Genomic DNA, 21,565 nt, shown 5'->3' on the forward strand with positions numbered 1-21,565 from the left:
CTATGCAAACCTCAGGCTCACTCATTTATCCCCACCCCCTATGCAGCGAAGCAGAAAAATCAAGCAAGTGGTGGTTTTGTTTAGAGAGCCTCTAATCAGAGCACTGTATAATCAGTGGGTTTAGTGAGGAAAAGAAATGTATGTAGATCCCCAAAGAATTCCCACCTCTGTGGGAAAGAATTTCTTCCATTACTTTCTCCAGTGGACTCTATTTGTGTGCGGATTACCAGGAATTGCCTTTTGGGGGTTTTGACCAACACCACTGAAAGCTGCTGATATTGAGGTATCCAGAGGAAGCTCTTCGCTGCTGATGAGAAGACTGCATCCCGAGGAGCAGCAAGCTTTGGACCCTAGGAAGCAAAGACAGACCCTAGGCTGCGAAGAGCAATAGCAGATTGCAGTGATGATTTGCACAAGGCATGCTCCAGTTAACCTTCAAGCTACAGGGAGAGAAAGGAGGAGGACAAAGTCCTGGTGACCTGCTTGCACTAGCAGCTACAACACTGGATGCAGTTGTGTGGCAGCATTTCTCATGTAATGCTGCAACCAGAAGGAGCATTTACTTATCCAATCTTCCACTGAATGTGGTGTTTAATACCCCACACGGTGCACTGCCAGGACCAACAGAGCTGCACCCCAGTGACTGCATCGCTCTATTGGTTATTATGTGTTGCAATTAGAAATTCACAGTAGTTTTGACGAGGTGCACCTGAGCCCCCAAACCTTCATCTTTTGCAACCAAAATTTGCAGCCATTTCTCCGAAATCTGCATCAGCCCTGCTTGGAACAGCATTCAATGGGACAAACCAAGCAGCAGGGTCTCTTACCATGGCCAAGGCAGAAGGGACAAACCTTTTGCCTTGTCCACTCCCTAACCCTAACCCCAAAACCAACCCTAGCCCCAAACCCTAGCCTTAAACCCTAGACCCTAAACCCCAACCCTAGCCCTAAACCCTATCCCTAAGCTGTAGCCCTAATCCCAACCCTAACCTTAACCCTAACCCCAACTCCAATCCTAACCCTAATCCCAAATGTAACCTTAACCCCTAACTCTAACCCTACTCCTAAACCCCAAACCTAACCCAGCATAGCACAGGGATAATAGTGCCTGTTCGCAGTCCTCTGCCTCAGGAGTCTTTCTTTATAGCAGATATTCAAGGGACTGCTTCTTTTTGCTGGCCTGGAGCTGAGCATCCCATGGTTAATCGCTGAGCAGGGTACCTCATGCAAATGCTTTAGCCCCAACTGAGAACCATGGAACCAAGTGGAGTTAGCCTGAATCAAGTATATGAGGGGCTGGAGTGCAAGCAGTGTACCCACAAGCACTACTTCTTTTAAATTGTTTTACGTAGTGCTTCCAGATGTGGAAAAAACCAAGTGGAAGTTGCCACTCACTGATGTTTTTACAGCTGCTGCCTTAAAGCTTGTTGAAGTGGCTGCTGTGGGTAATGAATTAGTGCTGGCAATGTGGCAGAGGGATGCTCTGCAGGGCTCCGCTGTAACAGAGGTTTTCTGTGTCATTTTTGCTCTTTTTTTCCATCTGCTTGGGAACAAAACCAGCTGCTCAGTCCCGCTCAGACCTCAAAGTGCTCCTTCACACACGTGCCCCTCTGATTGCTTTTGTTCAGAAACAGTGAGGGCCACAAAGCTTCAAATCACTGTAGTATCTGACTGTCTTCAAGGGGGAATTTGTCTTGCTGGGAGGACAATTCTCCACCTACACAATAGCTCTGTGATTGCCATCCACTTCCCCAAAGTTCGCTCCCCTCTCCAAATTTGCTCCCCTCTCCAATCCTGAAAAGGCAACATTTGCTAGCATTTAATCTCTCTATTTACATGTGCAATCAGAAGCGGTAGAGGGAAAAGGCACACTCCAAGCCCTGCTTTGGAAGTCGTGTCATGGCCTCAGAGGAAAAGTAACGAGGAAAAAATAAGCAAATTAAATAAAAGTCAAAGCTGCTAGCAGTCGCCTGTTTGCTTTTCACATCTTGGCACTGCTTACACTTGGAAAGAGCATATAGATCAATAAATAAATGTGTATTTATACATATATATACACACACACATATAACTTGCAGAAGAGTGAGCACAGCAGCTGATCTCTTGCTGCAGACCCAAAGTCAAATCCTGCCCTGTGTGATCAGTGTGGGCTAACACACTGAAGGCAGAAAAAGAGAGACCCAAAAGGCTTACCAAAAAGAAGGGAGGCAAGTTGGATTTCTGTTCCTACTTCAGCTTCTGTTTCTCTCTTGCTTTGCATACAACAAATGCAAGTCTGCAGAAGGTGGGCTTATCCCAGTGCAAGAGATGCACGGAGCAGCCTGTGCCATGGCATTTCCAGATCTTACACCAAACCAACCCAGCTCCCCACAGCCATCCACTTGAGCAAGAGTAATACTGATTGTAGAATCAATTTGCTAAACCATTCTGAACTTCCTGAGAACAGAGGCAGGCTGTCTTTATCAGATAGTTTTTGATTATTTGAGCCTGGAACAGCAAATGACAACTTGATGCCCAAGAAGCAGCTCCTTACCCACTTTTAAGTGCAAGTCTTCCCAACATGTTGGCCAACCCTGGATGTCTCCATGGTGCTGACGTTGGAATTGTGCGTCAGTGTTTCTGTTCAGGTGCTAGCTGATGGGCTTCTCTGGGGCACAGAAATATTTTCTCCTAAATAGAGAAGAACTTACTGTTCCCTGAATGAGCAAGACATATTTTTAGATGAAGAGGCAATTCAATTTTTATCAGTGATTTTAAGTTCAGAGCAATTTTTTTGCTCATCACTGTGAGCATATGGCCCCAGAAAATGGCAGATACATGTGTTCAAGCCAGCTACAGTACATCTCTATGTGTGATCTATTTGGGGGTTGTGCACTGAGTTTCCATAAACATCAATACACACAATTTTGTTCTGTCTTATTGTACATTCTCCAGGGTCTGCCCTGAGCCTGCTTTTGGAACTCAGGTTTGAGCTCCCTTCTCTGTGATCCCTTCATCATCAAATTCCCACCCAATGTCAATTGACTGCAAAGTTTACTAAGGAATAATGTCTTTTCAAGACTCTACCTGGAGAAATTTTTAAGAAAAATGGTGTGAAATCATTCCTGCTAAAGGAAAGTGACCCTGAATGGGTTGGTGCATGGGAGGCGATGTCCCCTCTGATGCAACTGAGGAAGAATTGCAAGGAGCCCTTCCAAATCCATCAGCTGGAAACTTCCTACAGATTCATGGCCTGAGCACTCCTGATTGATAGGTAGAAACACTGATACACAATTCCAACATAAAAACAATGGAGAGTTCCAGGGCTGGCTAACATGCTTTTGCTGATATGAGCTGGTGAAAGCACAAAAAGGCATTAAGGAATTCAGTGCCATAAAACCATGCTAGCATCAATGGTCTGCCCAGTCTCACTAGGGAACTGTTGTAAGCTAATGGTATGAAGCACTTCTGCTGGGATAAAGTGCACCTCCACTGGGAAAGGCTGTTGTCACATTATCTTCTTTGTGCTGATGCCCATGAAGCTGAGTATATCTGTAGAGGAAACAGCGTTTCAGCTCAAAGACAGGGAACTAGGTTTGATTCATTATCAGAAATATCATTTCCCCTATAGGCTGCTAGAAAAGGGATCATTAACGTGATGTTGGGCCATTTGTGCCACTCTGCAGCCAACTACAAGTGACCAAGGAGCCTTGAGTAACCCTAAAAAAACCAAAATCATAATGTATTTCAACACATGAAGTCAACATCCCCTTTCTTACACCTTAGCCAAAAGAGCTGCAAGGGTTGTTGTGCTTGATAAGTTGCACATGCATTGCTTTATTTATTCCACACAGCAGGCGTGAAGCTGGTTATATCTAAAGGGAAACAAAAGCAACCCAAACGGGCAGGATTATTTTTTTCTCAGCTGTGCCACTACAGAATTGATTTGACTGACAAGCTGTGAAATGCAGTTAATGAGCTTGGGTTTCTGTTGGCCCGGGTTGCTACAAGGATGACAGTTCCTACCCTCTGATGTGTCAATTTCCCACTTCTAAAGTCAGCCAAAGAAAAAGAGCATTAGCTGTGAAACCTAAGGAAGTATTAGCAGAGAAAGGAAAATATTATCAGAAATTTGAAGTAATTATCCTTCTTTGGAATAATCCTCGATAGGATGAACACAATGCCATGTAGCTTAAAAGTGAGATGGAGGAAAAAAGAAGATGTAATGTTCTTGACAAGCAACAGAACTTCAGCTTTGGCAGAAAAATGTCATCTGGGTTTATGTCATAAAGAAACACAGAGCTTTTCCTGTTGTTTGGGTGGATAGCAAAAAGAGGGTTATGTTCTAGAGATATAACTCAGCCCAGGCAAATGCCCACCGGGATAACTTGGAATTCACAAAGAAAGATAAAATTAATTTGATAGGGAATTAATTAAAAGTCATTATTATTTTTAGCAAGCAAGCTATCAGGGCTATTTAAATACTGCAATTTAAACACCTGGACAGGACTGATCTGGCCACTAATTTAGAGACTCCTCCAAACACAGGGTCAGAAGGTGACTTATTCAGAGCTCTCCAACAGAGCATGTGATATCACACTGCAGTAGAGAGCAGCTTCAATCCCACCCCCCTTCCTAAATGCAGTACAACCAACCACCGACCACACGTGGCATGAAACAAGATATATTGGAAAGCAATGATATTTTCAGCCAGTAACACAGGAGCAAAGACAATATGGGCTTCCCGATCTGGGCCATCATCTATATTAATTTGAGATGCAAATGCTGAGCAATTTTTAAAAGCAATATTGCAAGCCAGTGGAAGGGAGTGCTAGCTTCCCAGTGTTTGATTTTAATAAGCGAATCAGCTCAAATCAGTGGGAGAGGAAGCTGTTATGTGGGCTATTAGCATGCAAGGCACACACACACCAGCAGGAAGGCTCTGTAGACCAGCAAAGAATATTCATCCAAAAGCATCTTCCTCACTGAGAGAGCATTGGTCACAGCTGAAAAACCAACTGAGCTGTCATCGAGTTTGTCAGTGGACGCCAGCCTGGGTTGAGCATGATGGAGGAGCTACATCCCCATTTGCAGGCATTTGCTTATAACCTAGATTATAAACCCTGCAGCCTCAAGCTCCTTGCTGGGATCTAGTACCAGATCTGGAGGTTGGTGACCCTGCCTCTGGCAAGGGGGTTCGAACTTGATGATCCTTGGAGTCCCTTCCAATCCAAGCCATTCTATGATTCTTTTGGCATCCTTGCTGCCCCAGGAGGAAGGCAGCAGCTCCCCAAAGATGTGGATAACTGGCTGCCAGCTCTGCAATTTGTACATATAACTTCTCCCCATTACCGTCCACTGGCTTCATGGCTGAGCTAAAAACATCGCGGGGCACACCCTTACTGTAATTCATGGTAGTGACTCATTAGGATACGTTAATTTTCCTCCTTGAAACCACCCAGACCAACCCGGCAGCAGCACCAGCCTTACTATCTTCAGAAGTGTCCGGTTGTCCCTGAGGCTCCCCACCATGCCGACGAAGGAGACGCTGAACATGGTGAAGCCCAGCAGAAGCAGGATGATGGCTGGAGCAAGGAACATCCCTTCCAGGGTTTTGTGCTTCTGCCTCTCCACTTCAGCATAAATCCCAATGCACAGGATCACGAGGCCGATGATCTATGAGGAAAGCGTGAGATGTGCATCAGATGCCAAAGGGAGAAATCAGAAACTTTGAGGAAAAGGTGAAGGTGGAAGAGGTCCCAGAGGGAAAAAATGTCCAGTGCACTGCTAGACAAAGACATAATGTGATGGGCAAACAATTGGCTGAGGGGTTGGACCCAAAGGGTGATTGATAGAAAATGGGGTTCCATCAGGGCTCCATCTCTCTCCATGGTGGCCCTACATTGTCCTCACAAGGGATCTGCCTTTTGCAAGGTTTTTTCTCTCTCCATCTCACTCAGTCCTTCTGGTTGCTCAAGCTGACCTTTGCCCTGGGTTTACAAACTCTGGGCTGTCTATACCAATACTGCCAGCCCAACCTCCCAAACTCCCACCCTTAGACTTACCAGTCCCCCAAATTACTCATTCCTTTCTGGCACCTCCCTTGAGCACCACCTTGCACCAAAACCCACAGCAAGACACTCGGTCTCTGTGCCATGGATGCAAGACATCATCAAATGCAGCAACGGATTATTTATGACTGTCTTTCTCCCCTCTCTCCCTCCTCAATAAAACAGCCCTAATTGAAAAAGAGACTCCAAGGGTGCCAGGATAAAACAGGGCTCTGAAAAGGGCTCTTTCATCCCTCTGGCTCCTGCAGATGAAAGCCAACACGGAGATTCCAAGTGCTCGGTGCTGTCAGAAGCCATTCCCAGCACGACCAGCACCAAGCTGACTCCTGGAAAGGTCAGAGAGGAAAGCAAGGAGCATCCCAAGTGATTTTCCTGCTGCTTTCTGCAGCTCCCCCACCCTGAATCTCAGTGGGAAAATACTGCAGGAAAGCTTCAGCTCAAAGAGGAGAAAACCTCCTTTTCTCACTCCTTTTCCATTACTTTGCCTTTCCAAGAGGCTCCATTTCTCCTTACCGAGTTCATTCAAACCCTTCAGGTTAATTCATGTTGTCAATTCAATCCTTAATTTTCCTGCAGAGTCCTTTTGGAGGAATGATTTATTTTCTTCCCTACTCTGGTCGGGCTCTATTTGTGGAGTTACTGTGCTCAGTTTATGTTCACCCATCACCGTCTACTTCCACGCTACATCTCGCTTACAGAGAAACTGAAATCTCCCAGAAAGTCAAGTCTAGATCTGTGATATTTGCAGATTGTTCAGCTGTTTGAAACTAAATAGGTGGGTCTATTCCTGATAACAGGCTTTTCATTCATTTTCTTCTTTATCCTTTAGTTTAAGCACCAGCTTGGCACACTGGGATTAGGCTTGATGTAATGCTTCTCTCTTACACAGTGTCCCAGGAGTTGGATGTGCACACCATGCTCGTAATCTCCACTGTTCCTCCAGCATGCCAATCAGAAACACTTTCTCCTCTTTAATTAATGATCTGTGATGCAAATTAGGGAAGAGACCATGGAAAAGATATAAAAGAAACCCAGGAGTGGGGCTGAGGGGTGGGCACTCGAACACAGACTTCACCTTCTACCAAGGGAGAGAAACCAAGGAGGGTTTTGAGGATGCACTGCTTAACAACAGCCTTCCCAGGGCTGAACTGCTCCTCGAAACACTTCAAGCATGGGACATACAGGAGTCCTTCCTCCCAGCATCACCATGGCCTCAGACAGCCCTGTGCACACACCTCCAAATTTTCCCTTACCCAACACTAACAAGTGAACTGAAAGAACCAAAATTAGCAAATACTCAGCTGCTCTGCTTGAATTTCTCATCTCTCTCTGCTCAGCTCCTGGTTTATGAAGTCTCCCAGCACTCTGCAACCTGCTCTGCTAAGGGTTGCCACTGCAGGCTGAACCTTCTAGTTAGAAATAAAATGAGTTGTTGCCACTCAAAGCACTTTCAGGTATGAGAAGGCACTTCAGAGAGCAATGTACACCCTGAGGAAGGGAATGGATAAACCAGAACCTCCCCAGCAATGGGAGATTGCAAGGAAATAACAGTGGAGATGAGAATATAAGGAGTTTCCTAAGGATAAGAGGGGATCGATGCCCTAAGGGCAAGAGGGGACTGAAGAGTAGCAAAGGGATTTTGATGAAAAACAGCTGGGGAAAAAAAATTTCCCTGAAAAGCAGTGTTTCTACTGAGAAACAGTGGATTATGGAGCAAATTGGCAGTGTCAAAGCCTTTGCTAGGACCTGTGCAGCACCACACACTTCATAAATGAGATCATGAGCTGAAGGAGAGCACTGAAAACAGCAGGCAGAGATTGCACCGCCCCTTGCAAAGCCTGGCTGCTCTGGTTTCCATCACTGGGCTCATCTTGGGGTTGTTTTTGCCATATGAATTCAGCCAGCGCAGATATTTCTGATTCCTGGCATCACAACTGCTGTCTACCACACACGCTCAATGACGTGGTAAGGTACATAATGAAGTCTGCCAGTAAATCCTCTGTAGTTACACACCAATTGCCCAGTGATCACCTTAATGCAGTGCAAACTCCGAAGTAGCCAGCAGCTGCTCATAATGAGCGCTCTGCGATGCATCCAAGAGAAAAAGCAAACCTTCACTTACTGTCTAATGAGAGGATGATTATCCCATTTCTGCATAATAACTGTGGGATCAAACCGCCACTGTGGGGAAACACAGTGCTCTACCTGATGGCAAAAAAAGAAAAGAGCAGGGGGATTCTGAGGCCAGAATTTCTGCCAAAGTAGAGCAACTTCGAAGCCTGCCAGGGGCCAAGCAGCAGGCATGGCTCACCCCAGGGTGAACAGCATTAATTAGATGAGTCAGTGCTAATGCCAGGCAGTAATTTCTCCTCATTCAGTCACCACAACAATGGCCTCAAGCCCAGGCAGACAGGTAGTGTGTCCTAGTTTTGGCTGGAGTAGGGTTAATTTTCTTCTTAGTAGATTGCATAGTGTTGCGTTTTGGATATAGGATGAGGACAGCGTTGATAACACGCTGATGTTTTAGTCATTGCTGAGCAGTGCTTTTGCTAGCCAAAGAACTTCTCATATTCTTGTGATGTGACAGTGGGGATAGGGGCTGAGGGGACAGAACCAGGACAGCTGACCTGAACTGGCCAGATAAAGAGACTGGAAAAGGGTCACAAACCTTCACGCTATGGGGGCAACTCTTGTCAGCCACGAAGGAGGGAGATCCATCCCTTCAAGGAAGATCTGGTATGTTTCCCAAGCAAATGGACATCTGTGGAGAAAGGTACCTGGTACCAGAGGGAATTAGCTATTCTGGAGGTGATGTGTGATGCTGACCTGGTCAACGAGCAGTCATCCCAAGATTCAGGTGCCCATCACCCAACTCACTAGCACCAATGGCCTGGAAACATGGAGGGAAGCCAAAGGTGGATGACATGGCTGTCCTGCTTCAACAACACAAAGAAATCTCCCTTCCTCCCTCTGGATCTGCATGTTGGCTGCGGAGAAACATTCCCAAGAGGTTCAGCAACTCAAAGAGAATCTATCTTCCTTCTTACCAGTACAGAGCAGTAGCTCATCCATTAGAAGTACGAGTTTCTCTGCTTGAGAGAGAGGACATAGTGGGTACACACCATGATGCTTATTAATTGCCTTCCTTTTCTGTCCTATTAAACTGTTTTCATCTCAGCCTATAGGTTTTACTTTTTGTTTCCACTCTTCCCATCCTACTGAGGTGGGAGGGAGCGCTGAGCGCATTCAGACATGAAAAAATAGAACGTTCCTGGTTGAAATAAAATTGAAAACAGAGCTAATCCATCTCTGACAAGCAACAAGGACGATGAATGGTATTAAATTTGCTGGTATAAAAGCAGCCAGGAGGGCTGTGGCATGCTGGCTGTCACACACCTTCTGCCTCTCACCCCATAAGCATGAATATCCGATGCCTGGTGGACGCAGTGCAGAGAAAATAAAAAACCAGAGCTACCTGCAGGGTAGCAGACTTATTTTACTTCTTTTCCTGGAACATAGACCAGGTGTCCAGCAGCAGCTCTGGGAGATGATGAAACCCTCAAGGGGGAAATGGGAGGTAATGTAATGGGCTCACAGCGGTGCCAGCGGTGCTCTGTAGGAAGCGCAGCCCAACACACAGTGCTCCAACCTCTGGGCAATTGGCTCCATGCACGGTTTCAAGCCACTCTCTGGGTTATCCTACATGCCTTTTCTGATTTTCCCACCTATCCGTATCTGCTTTCATTACAGAAAAGGGCTGGAAAGGACCCAGTGGTGTTCTTCTCTTTGTTGAGCCAATCCCCTGCAGGCTGGATACAAAACCACATCACCTCCCCCTCAGATCTCCTCAGTCCTTCCCAGTGAATTATTCTGAATGCTTCTCCATGGGAGGTGCTACGTTTTCAAGGCCTTCACTCAAAGCAACACGACGTGTCTGCACAGTAATCACTACTGAGTGCATTTGGCTGCAGTGAAACGCGGCCCTGTCACGTCTGGTTAATGAGATGGGAGAGCTGCTGGATGGACACAGAGGCACTGCGTGCATCTCCAGAAGTGGGTCAGGGGGCTGGAAAGGCCGTGAGATCCGTGTGGATTCAACAGACAGCACAGGGACTACCCCGGGGTCCTCAGTGAGCACACACACCCCTGGTTAAAGGCAGGCTGGGTCAGAGCCATTCCAAACCACCTTTTTGCAGCTATTTCTCAGTTAATGAGGAATTATTGAGGCTCTTCTTGCTCGCAGACTGGACCAGCCACATGCTGCTGTGTACCCCACAGACTGCCCTGTCTCACTGTGCATCCACCCATCAGTGCATGGCATTGCACATCCCCTCACTAATCTGCATTTGCAAAGCGCAGCCAAGAGCTAAGGTCAGGCAGCTTGGAATTAAAACAAAACAGCACCTCCTCCTCGTCCTTAGGGCTGCTTCAAGGCATTTCCAGGAAAGAAAACCTCAGATCCCCACAGGAAACAAAACCCCGGTGACAGATTTGCCTGGAGATGAATTTCTCATTCACACTCGGAGGTGAGACGATGCGGTTCACCAATCCCAGGAGTGAGAGCTGCCCTCCCATGAGCTCACTGAGAGAACAAACAAATCAATAAGGGGTAAGGGAGGCATTTTCAAGCTTTGCTTGCAACCCCATTTACTCTTCAACCTGCCTGGGAACACCAGAGATATTTGTGAATTCAATTACACTGAAACAATTAGGCATGCATGCCGCTACACACACCCAGGCAGCAAAAGTACGCAGGGCAAAGATGATTAATTAGCTGTCAGGAGGAAATATCTGTAAATTCTATGGACTGCATTATGCAAGGTTAACCCTGGGAAGGCGCCAAGCTCACATCGAATTTGTTATCTGGGGATGTACAGAGCTCGGGTGGGGGAATTTCCTGCTGATTCCCCTGGCCTCAACATGTGCTTCCACCTTCCAGGTGCAGGGGAAGCCTCACCCCGACCACATCTGCCTCAATGATTTGAAATTGCTTAACAACAAGTGTTAATTTTCCTCTTAAAATAACCGGCCTGGTCCAAATGACCACCGCTGCCACATCCACGCCAATGGGTTCTGCCAGCTGCTCCAGCCCCATCCCTACCGAGCCATGGGAAGGGAACAGCCGCGACAGGCACTGCTGCCCGGTGAGCCCTTGAGTGATCAAAGTGTTAAATCTGTGTTTGCTGAGTGCTTTGAAACACAGCTCGCTGCCACAGGGCAACTCCAGGAGCAGCTCTGGGGATGGGCGGTCCGAGGACGGCGCTCTCAAACCCATCAAAAGCTGCAGTTTCCCCCACTATGGAGCAGCTGGAACCCTTTTCTTTTCTGCTGGTGCAAAGCACGAGGGACTCTGCGACACGCACAGCACAGCACCAGGTTTTATAGTAGAGATTTGATGCCTGGAAGGAGGAAATTTGGACACTGGAACATGAAACTGAACCCATGGGGGTAGCACCGTGGGGGGACAACACCAGGAAGAACAGCAAAGCAACCCGAGCACCTACCGAGAAGAGAGTGGCATAGGTGGACAGAGCAAACTTGACGCTGTAGTAATAGAGGAGGGAGTTCCGGCACTCGGAGCCCTGTGCCATCCCGGGGGGGCCGCTCGCTGCCTGCCAGACCCTCCCTGCTCCGGCTGCTGGGGAGCGCAGACATGCGCCCGCTGCCGCCACGCGCACCACCAGCCTTCAACTTGAACTGCTTCCTCCTGGCAGGAACCGAGCCTGAAAGAGGGAAGGCAGAAACACGAGCAGCCGGCGTTAACCCTTTGCTGCGCCTGCTGCTCGCTTTTGTTGCCGAGATCAACAGCGGGGCTCTGTGCAGGAAGGTTTACTTCGGTGGGTGTTCTGCGGAGGTCTCCAGAAAATTGGTAACGGTGTTGCAGGCAGAGCCTCCTGGCATCCCCAGAGTGCTGTGGCAGAGCTGGGGGTGATCCTGGAGTGATGCCAGGAGTGTCCTGCAGCAGCGGAGGGTGAGCGGCAGCTCCAAATGGAACAGAAATGGGGCAGACTTCCGCCAGGTGATCGTTTGGAGCTCGGTGCTGAAGAACAAAGTCCGTGTTTGCCCGCTGCAGATGGGGCAGAGCCTCTGCCTCAGCTCCGCCTCGAGCCTGAACCTGCCTGGGTAGGAACATGGAAACAGAACGGAAGAGAAGGTGTGTGGAGCAGGAAAGCAGCAGCGTGAGACCATACAGAAAGGGTCTCCTATCAGCATGGCTGTGAAAAAGGAAAATGGGAGAGAAAATTGATGTTTAACAAAGAGAGCAAAAGTGAGGCTGGAGGAGCTGGGAAATGCTGGGACAGGATAAGGGAAATGCAGCCACCGCTGTGATTTTGCTCCCTCGATTCTAGGAAGCACTTGGGATCACCCAGCAAAGGGAAAACTCTTCATTTCTGCATTGTGCTGCAGTTTGGAGAAGTAAAGAAAAACGCATTGCTGTCCACTGTGTGGTTCACAGCCCTGGGAAGTGTTTAAAAAAGCCCCATCCCTTGGTGGGGAAGGCAGCAGTGGTGCAGCTTCTCACCTGCAGAGAGAAATGGAGAATTATAGAGAGATTTGGAGAAGTGCAGTGGCTCAGGGCTGCACCCAAATGCTTGACCCCATATTTACCCAGCTATGGTAGTAGAGTTTCTCACATCAGTTCTTAGGAGATGAAGAGCAATTCAGCACAGTTAAAGAGCTTACACCACAGTCCTTTTGGCTCATCGTCCTGCTTGCATTGGTTGTTACACAGGGACAGAGTGGGCCGGCTTTGTTGGTGCGTTGTCTCTCCTGATGGGATGGATCATAGAATAGAATCACACAATCAAGGTTGGAAAAGATGTCTAAGATCCCCAACCCATCCCACCGTGCCCACTGCCCACGTCCCTCAGTGCCACATCCCCACAGCTCTGGAACACCTCCGGGGACAGTGACCCAACCACCCCCTGTGTAGCTGTGCCAATGCTCCACCACTCTCTTGGAGAAGCATTTCCTAATACCCAACCTGAACCTCCCCTGGCGCAACCTGAGGCCATCACCTTTCTTCTTATTGTTGCTATGTGGGAGAAGAGGCCATTGGCTTCAGCCATTGATCAGCCCATCCAGATCCCTCTGTAGCACTTTCCTACCCTCACACAGACAAACCCTTTCTAACAACTTGGTGTCATCTGCAAACCTTGATGCCAGATTCCTAAACCAATGGCATTTGGCTAATGCTTTATTTGACATTTTAAAGCCTGAGGCTCTCGAGCTGCATGCAGGAGCCATTCTTATTTCTTGGGCAGTGTGTACACCAAGCTGCCAGCTTCCAAATTAAATCACTGCGTTCTGTAAGCCCAAGCTATATTTAACCATCAGCTCCCACCTTACACGTTGCCCTTCCCCACGCAGAGTCATCTCAGCTTTGCTGTCCCCCTCCTGTAGATGAAAGCATTTAACAGATGCACCAGCAAATGAAAAGACTTTCCACGGTGCAATTGCATTGCTTGAATGACAGCTTGGCCTGCATTTACCCAGGCAGGCAGCAATTAAAGTGGAAATGTTAATCTGTGCTGCTGCAAACCACTGCGCAGCTGGCTCAATACCATCGTGAGCAGCCATCAAGAATAAAGTGAGCAGTGGGGATGGGAGGAGAAATCGTTCTGAGGAGTTAAGATAATAAGCAAGCAGTGCTGGGTGGTGATGAACAGGAATAAAACCAAAGCATTAATGTGCAATTTTCTGATTTGTAAAACTCTGATTACAGGAGGAGGGTGAAGACTGGGGCTGGGGGATGCCAGGCTCAGCATCACACCATGCCCATGCCAATTATTTGTGCATATTTTCTTTTTTAAAGATCAAAAATCTTCCTGGAAGGTCCCTGAGCTTGTTATGATCCACCCAGCACAGAGCCAATGCAATCAGGCAGGTGTAATTTCAACCCTAGCAAACATCCCTCCTGTGGTTTGCTTGCATTTTGGGAAGGAAAGTTTCCATGTGGGGATTGAACATGCCATCACAACAGAAGGTGATGGGTGGGAGAGACCCTGTGTCCAGCAGCATCACAGCTGGAAGCTGCAGCATTCAGCAATGCATCACTGCTGCTATCACAGAACTATTTGGCAGCTTAGGTGCTTAGCACACCATTAAACCACCAACACACAGCCTGGGAACCAAAGAAACTGCTTCTGCCTCGTGCTCAGCTGCACGCAGGAGACACGCAAGCTCTTCCCAAACTCCTTCCTGCCAATGCACAACCTGTGCCAACACGCTCCAGCCCTGCAGCAATAGAGAAAACCAAAGCCTCGAATGTAATAAAAGCTTTCAATTTGCAGAGGTTATGCATGGCTCAAGCACCAGTGCAGCTTCTGTTCTTTCCCAGCCATGCAAGCCAAAATCAGAGCCCCGACAATAGGCATGCATTCCCCAGCCCTGCTGTACAACCTGTGATGCTGTGATTTGATGATCCCAACTCTGCTCTCATCCCCAGGCCTCCAAGAAATTAGGAACCTGAGCAGTGCCCTCTTGCTCCCAACCCCTCCCAATTTCACACTGCACTTGGAGCAAACATCAGATCCTTTAACAGACCTCAGGGGAGCATCTGAAGCCACCAGAAGCAAATGTGATTAATGAGGAGGAAGAAAAGTCCCCATACTGAGTTGACTTAAAAGCTAAAAAGCCAAACTCCAGTCTGAGCTCTGCAACTGCAGCGTTAAGCACTCTGATCAGCCACACTGTGGGGAGAAAAGCCATCATGTCATGGTAGGAAACGATCCTGGCCCCAAGTAGGAGCAAATTTTGGTGTGATGCCATTCCTCCAAACTTACAGTTTGTTTCCATCCATCTTGTTACAAAGCAGCTCAAAGCCAGGTGCCACCAACTCCCATCAGTGTCAGGGTCTATTTGTTGGATATCCCATGGAGGGAAAGGATTTACAGCCCTGCACCAGATCCCTGGAAGAAAAACCACCCAGTCACGCCAGTTTGCCACTATAGAACCATTTTGCATGCAGCATCGACAGCACGATTTATCCTACTGACAACACTCCTGCCCCCATGAAACGTCTGCAACTTCTGCACCCAATGGAAAAGGTGGGACTGCAAGAGCTGCGTCACCTTCCCAACCCCACAGCACTTCAGTTTCCCCCAGATCTGAAATCCAGCCTGGAAATGCTAACCTACATTTCATTCCTTTAAGGCTTTTTTTCTCTGAAATGCCCCAACCACTGCAGTGACTGCTCCAGCAATGGCTTCATCACTCTGTGTCCTTCAGGGCTGCCAGCAGCGTGGGACCAACACATACACAGAGCTCCTGTAGATGGGATCGACGCGGCCAGGGGGATGGAGCAATTTGCTGGTGGAGCTTCAGAACCATTTGCAATTGAGGCAAAACCAGCGAGCACAAGGCCAGGCACCCAAATGGCCTTCCCACCAATGCTCCCCATTGCAGCCCAGTATAAGTTAATAGTGCCCATACCAAGAGCTGCTTCCTCCACTGCAGCACCGTCAGTGAAAGCACCGATGGCTTAAACCCCCCAGTGCTCACTGAAGCCAAGAGTCACCAACTCCCCTAAGCCTCTGCACAAACACACTGAGCACATGCTTAACCACACTGAGAATAGCTTCCCCAGGAACTAAAGTTGGTTCTGGATAGATAAACACTGCTCAGTGTCCAACAACAAAGCATTATCCATTGAGAGGTGCAATCAGAGGCACAGCACCCAGTGAGCGCCAATTGCTGTCAATGGGCAGCCAGCAAAACCAGTGTGATGCCTCACATGATGCTGAGGTTTGGCATTGGTTACAGTGTTGGAACAGGGGCCAGATCGGAAGGGCCAGCAAGTCTCTTCCCTTTGCTGTGACAGTTTACCCTAAATGTATGTTTTCCAGCATCGGTTTCAGCTTGAACTCACAGCACAAATGACTCATTTCTGCTGCAGGAAAAGCGGCGTTTGCAGGGAGGAACCTCAGTTAAACAACAACTGAGGAAAAAAAAACCCACAAAGACAATCACATATAAATAAAGGAAATGAAGGAGCCAAGGGCAGAGCGATGCCGCCAGCCCCAGACAGCACAGCTCAGGGGTATGCCAAACACCGACACTGCACCCACCGCCACCACTGCCTGTGCTTCCAACGAAGCCAACATCTGAGTGGGAGACACCAGCTGACAACTGGATCTGCCTAACAAATCAACCCCTGCAGCCCCTTCTGCTGCTCCTCCAATCCTTATCCATCCCAACGGCTTTCACTGTCCTCAACACCCAGCGAAGTCATGAAGGCCTTTTCCATCTCTTGTCTTCAGGAGCTTTATCCATCCTGACGGCTGCTGGAGCTGCTCACAATACAGTTATCTAATCAAGCCCTTCCTCCAGCAGTGTCTGGCGAGGGAGCAGCAGCAAAGCCTGCACGGCACCGGGAGGATTCTGCCTGGGCACTGCCCTCAGGTTTACCTCCAGCCCAGGAGAAACATGGCTGGAAATCCAAACCCACGCATCGGCATCATCGCCATCCCAAGGGACTGGGATCCCAAGGCCAGGCTGTCAGCATGGAGAACGCAAGCATCTCTTCTTTTGGGAGCAAAGCATGAGCTGCCAGGAAATAAGGAAGCTTGTCTGACAACGCCTAGAACCTTTACGCTTGGCAACTTCTCAGACACCCTCGGGAAAGGCTTTTAAGGAGGGAATCCCGAGCTTTAGTTGTACCAGTCGACTATTTCCAGCTGTGTTTTTTGGCATTCCCAAAAAGCACTCGCACTGCAGGAAGCCCTCACTACCATGAGTTTTCTATGGGAGCCCAGCACGCTCCGGGCAGAATGTTGGCCAGTAGCAAGCAGACCCCATCCAGCTGCATTTCCCAAACTCAACCCAAACAACAGTGGTTTCCAAATCATGGAACTGCTACTTTTTCTTCAGGAATCGAGCTGCAAACTGATCGGGGAATGTTTGCACAGAGCCAGGATGCTGAAATCTCCCTATGTTGCCCCCAAATTCCATCAGCTCCATGTCATTTCCCTCCTGCCCCTAACACCAAGCCATCCTTTTCTATTACTCTTGTAATGACTCTGAAATGTGCAAGTCAGTGTCCAAAAGAAAAACAAGAGGAGGAAAGAAGAGAGGTAACTCGAGCAAGATGTATTTGGGTTTAAATTGCTTCGAGCAATCATCCAATTGAGCTGACTTCATTTCATTTGCACACAGCCCTGCGAGCGGAGCGCTTTGCGTTATGGATAATCTCCGCTCTTCATTTAGAGCGCTTTTGGCAGACGTTGCCGGGTGGAAATAAAGCCATCATTTAATAAATAAAAGGCCAACACTTGGAAACGCGCAGTGCTCCCAACCTAACGAAGAGTTATGTTGAGTGGAAAGGCAGCAGAGGCATATGGAGATTTCTTTGTGTGCTGTTGGCCAAGCCCCGAGGAAGCTAAAAACAAACCAGAGGTTTTTCCTTCTGCTCTCAAGGCACTGCAACCTCCCAGCAGAAACACTGTCATTGAGGAGGATGGGTTTGGACCACATCCTGGTTCTGGACTCGTTCAGTCTTCCTCCCAGCCCCGGTTCAGGTCTGTTGCTGCTCCTCTGCAGTGCTTCCAAGCAGCTTTTCCAAACAGCCCCACTGGTTCCATTCCGAGAAATTCAGAGTCGCTTTGCTAAAGCTGCAGCAAATCCTCCCCAAATCCCACAGCTCACCTGCACCTCAACTCACTTTCCAGCATGCCCTGAGTACCTGCGACAGGGAACACGTCAATAGACTCACCCTCAGCTGGGAGGCACTGCCAACACCACGTCTGCAGGTTTCTTTTTAAGGAGAAAAAGAAAAAAAATTCATCTCACCTTTGGTCATAGCACGCTGGTGTGGACACCTGGACACAAACGATGCCTGGAGGTCTTCAGAAGGGCCTGAGCCTTTCCTATCAGAAGGGCCTTGCTGGACAAAGCAGAGATTAAAAGCTGCTCAGAAGCAGAGATTTAACAACTGCATCCACTTCAAGCAGGAGTATCTGAACTTGGGGGCTGCTGCACCCTGCAGATAGGGTGACAAACCTGCTACCATCCCGGGCCCCATTATCACATCCATCAGCATGAGAACAGCTTAGAAGAGAGCAGCTCTCAAGAGTTCCCATCGCTGAGATGCCTAGGGCTTGCCTTCCTTCCTTCTTTGGATTTCAGAGATCTGTGGGCAGCTTTCCAGCTGAAACACAGCGCTTTGGACTGCTGACGGACCACTACGTGAAGTGCCCAACCCAGGAATGACTTCCAGGCATTGTGAAGTGATAGCAGGTAGCTTGGTAGCAAAGCTGCTAAGTGGGAAAAAAGGCCAATTGGATATTGCAGTTCTCCCCACCTAGCACGAGTGTGGGGACCAGCTCCCCTAGCTCCAATGGGGACCAGCACAGTGGGAAGTGCAGACCATGAGGATGCTCAGAGCCACTTCCCACTGACCTGAGCCAGCTCATTCATTGCAGCTGTGGGACCTCCCCTGGGCTTTCCTCACTCAAACAGTTTGCAGCCATCACAAGGCAAGCTGGAAATGGATTCCCTGGAGCTATGGGTACATCAACTGCATTGCCATTCAGCCCAGTCACTTTATGATGAACACTGGGGTCCTCCACTGCTTCCAAGTCCTCCAAATTGTCTGGATCATGGAATCATTAAGGTTGGAAAGGACCACTAAGATCATCTAGTCCCACCACCAGCCATTACCACCATGCCCCTCAGTGAGAATATGGCTGTGAAGCACCAGTAGCAGGGCTGCTCCCTCCAGCTACTGAGCACTGTGTTGTACCTTTAATTAAATAGCGGTGAGCACTGGTATGAACTGTTCACCTTTTACACCTTCATTCATTCACTGCACCACACCTTCCCACATTCGAAGCATCACGTCAGTGTCCCTCTTTACCCCCAGAAGTGGGTTGTTTTCTTTTTTCTAAACCCCAGTCTGATTTTCCTTCTCAGGACATTTCTGCCCTTTGGCAACTCCTCACCTTTTCATGTTGCCAGTTCAAGTGCTAACACCTCTCTCCCCATCAGCAGCTGTCAGGACTCATTCCTCTTTCCCTCTTGCACTGACAGAGGTGCTGTAATAGTTTTCACACCCAAACACATCGCTCATCTCACATTCGATGCGGCCAACACATCCCTGGCTGTGCTTATAAAAATCTCAACCCAATTTCTGTCTGAAGCCATTTATAGCTATCCACATAGGTTGTATTCTGGGAAGGGTGTGGGGAAAAGAAGCAACAGGAGCAGGGCGAGTTCAGCTAAGCACTTCAGGCAAGTGTACCAACACACCACCCAGGGAAGTGGTAGAGCCACCATCCTTGGAGATGTGTCAGAGATACGCAGGTAGGGCACATAGAGACATAGTTTAGTGGTGGACTTGGAGAGTTAGAGGGATGGTTGCCTTGATGAGGTTGGATACTGAGGGATATTGACTTGATAAGATGGATATTAGGAACAATTTCTTCTCTAAGAGAGTAGGGACACACTGGCACAGGATGCCTAGGGTTGTACCAGGGTCACCGTCCCTGGAGGTATTAAAGAGAAAGAGTAAATGGAGCACTGAGGGTTGTGGTCAGTGGACATGGTGGGGGTGGATCAGGATTGAACTTGGAGATCTTAGAGGGCTTTTCCTACCTTTACGATTCTATCAACAGAAAGGCTTTCTACCATTTGCTACCATTTCTCTTCAAATTCAGGGGGGAAGGGGGAGGGGAGTAGGGGAAAAATCCCTTTGGGAAAATGTAGCTGGAATTCTCCTGCAGGATAATGTCAGCACACAAATAACACCACACCTGAATGCCAAAATACCCCCAGACAATTAGAGGGCTCCCAGCACAAACCTACCCAACGCTTTGTCCCTGCGTGAGCCTCACTGTCTGAGAGCATTTGGACAGTTTCTGGACAGCATCCTTCCCACACATGTTCTCACATCACCTATCACCTCCGATGTTGAGGACCTACACATTAAAAATCCATCTCCTAACAGCTCTGCATAAGAACCCTGCTTTACCTCTTGCAGGATAGTTTTCCAGCAACTTCAATTTTTCCACTACAAATTAAAAGAGAGAAATCCCAGCCAGGCAAGTTGGAAACAAAATACACCTGGGAAAGGGATATGCAAAGGGAGAAGGCTTTCTGCAGTTGTTTTGAGGTAAAGCAATATCAGGCAATCAAACCCAGCCCTTAAATGACAGCTAGGGGCTTGCATAGAAAATGGCCATGAGCAGAGCTGTGCTCCGCAGCTACAAGCAGCTCGTGCACATTCGTTAGCACAGCCTGTCCTCCAACCCCAGCAGTTGGGATGCTGGAGCTTTGCATGAAAACACGCATCAGACAGGAAAGGCCTCTCAAGTGCTCTGGCAAAAGCCAATCTCAATCTCACTTAATATTGCATCCTTACAAAGAGGATGAATTAAGTGCTTCTGGGAATTGAAAATAGTTTAATTAGCTTCTTCTTGGTTTAGGGCCAGCTCATTAGTTCATTGACAGCTAGGGAGAGCTAGCAAAGCAGATTTCAGTGGAGGAGATGATCTTCTGTAACCACAAACACCACAAAGACAGCAGCACTGTGGTCAAGCTGAGCAATAACCCGGACTACAAGGAGTATTTGCAGACCCAAATCCTTCGCAGCTGTCATCCAGATTGGGTTTGCCAAGGCTCACCAACCCCAGAGACATAAGGTATTCATAAACTTTACAGCCCTAATGCAGTCCAATTTACAGTAGTAACTGTAGCCAAGCTACTAGCAAGCCATGCATCAAACTTACTATTATTTTTTCAATTTGCAAATGTTTGCTCCCAGCTTACCTTCCTGTGGCTCCCCAGCTCTATGGCAGTGGCCTTTGTGCTGCTGTTTCCACTCCCAGAAAGGCAAAAAACAGAAACTTTTCCTCCCCCATCTCCACTTCTCATGCAAGTTGCCAGTCTTTGCCAAAGCCTTTGTTCCTACTTTGGGCTTTAGAGGTTTGTGGGCAGCTTTCCAGTTGATACACAGCACTGACAGACCACTACATGAAGTGCCCAACCCAGGAATGACTTTCAGGCATTGTGAAGTGATAGCAGGTAGCTTGGTAGCAAAGCTGCTAAATGGGAAAAAGGCCAATTGGATATTGCAATACTCCCCACCTAGCACGGGCGTGCTCCAATGGGGACCAGCATGGTGGGAAGTGCTGACCATGAGGATGCTCAGAGCCACTTCCCACTGATCTGAGCCAGCTCATTCATTGCAGCTGTGGGACCTCCTCTGGGCTTTCCTCACTCAAACAGTTTGCAGCCATCACAAGGAGAAGCTGGAAATGGATTCCCTGGAGCTATGGGTACATCAACTGCATTGCCATTCAGCCCAGTCACTTTATGATGAACACTGGGGTCCTCCACTGCTTCCAAGTCCTCCAAATTGTCTGGATCATAGAATCACTAAGGTTGGAAAGGACCACTAAGACCATCACCACCATTCCCACTAAACCATGCCCCTTAGTGCTATATTTGCTCTTTTCTTGAAAACCTCCAGAAGGGCGGAGGTTTTTCTTTTCTTCTGGTGCAACAATTCTGGAGAT

General features: G+C 48.2%; 1 protein-coding gene across 4 annotated transcripts in view; it reads right to left on the reverse strand.

Moving 5' to 3' along the window:
• The window catches only part of TSPAN15L (tetraspanin 15 like), a 34,722-nt gene extending 22,623 nt beyond the window's left edge, over positions 1-12,099 (reverse strand). Inside the window, exons 1-3 of one of the 4 annotated variants that reach the window (XM_040651574.2) lie at positions 11,884-12,099; positions 11,555-11,773; positions 5,470-5,655 (exon numbers count right to left, since the gene is read on the reverse strand). In XM_040651574.2, coding sequence (XP_040507508.1) covers positions 5,470-5,655; positions 11,555-11,641 — 273 coding nt within the window. In that variant the 5' untranslated portion in view covers positions 11,642-11,773; positions 11,884-12,099. Of the gene's footprint in view, positions 1-5,469; positions 5,656-8,718; positions 8,812-11,554 lie in introns of all 4 variants that reach the window. The other 3 variants (XM_040651579.2, XM_040651578.2, XM_040651580.2) reach the window with 3 other exon arrangements.
• Positions 12,100-21,565: the final 9,466 nt, after the last annotated feature.

This window comes from Gallus gallus, chromosome 22 (assembly GCF_016699485.2).
Source record: "Gallus gallus isolate bGalGal1 chromosome 22, bGalGal1.mat.broiler.GRCg7b, whole genome shotgun sequence".
Classification (NCBI taxonomy): Eukaryota; Metazoa; Chordata; class Aves; order Galliformes; family Phasianidae; genus Gallus; species Gallus gallus.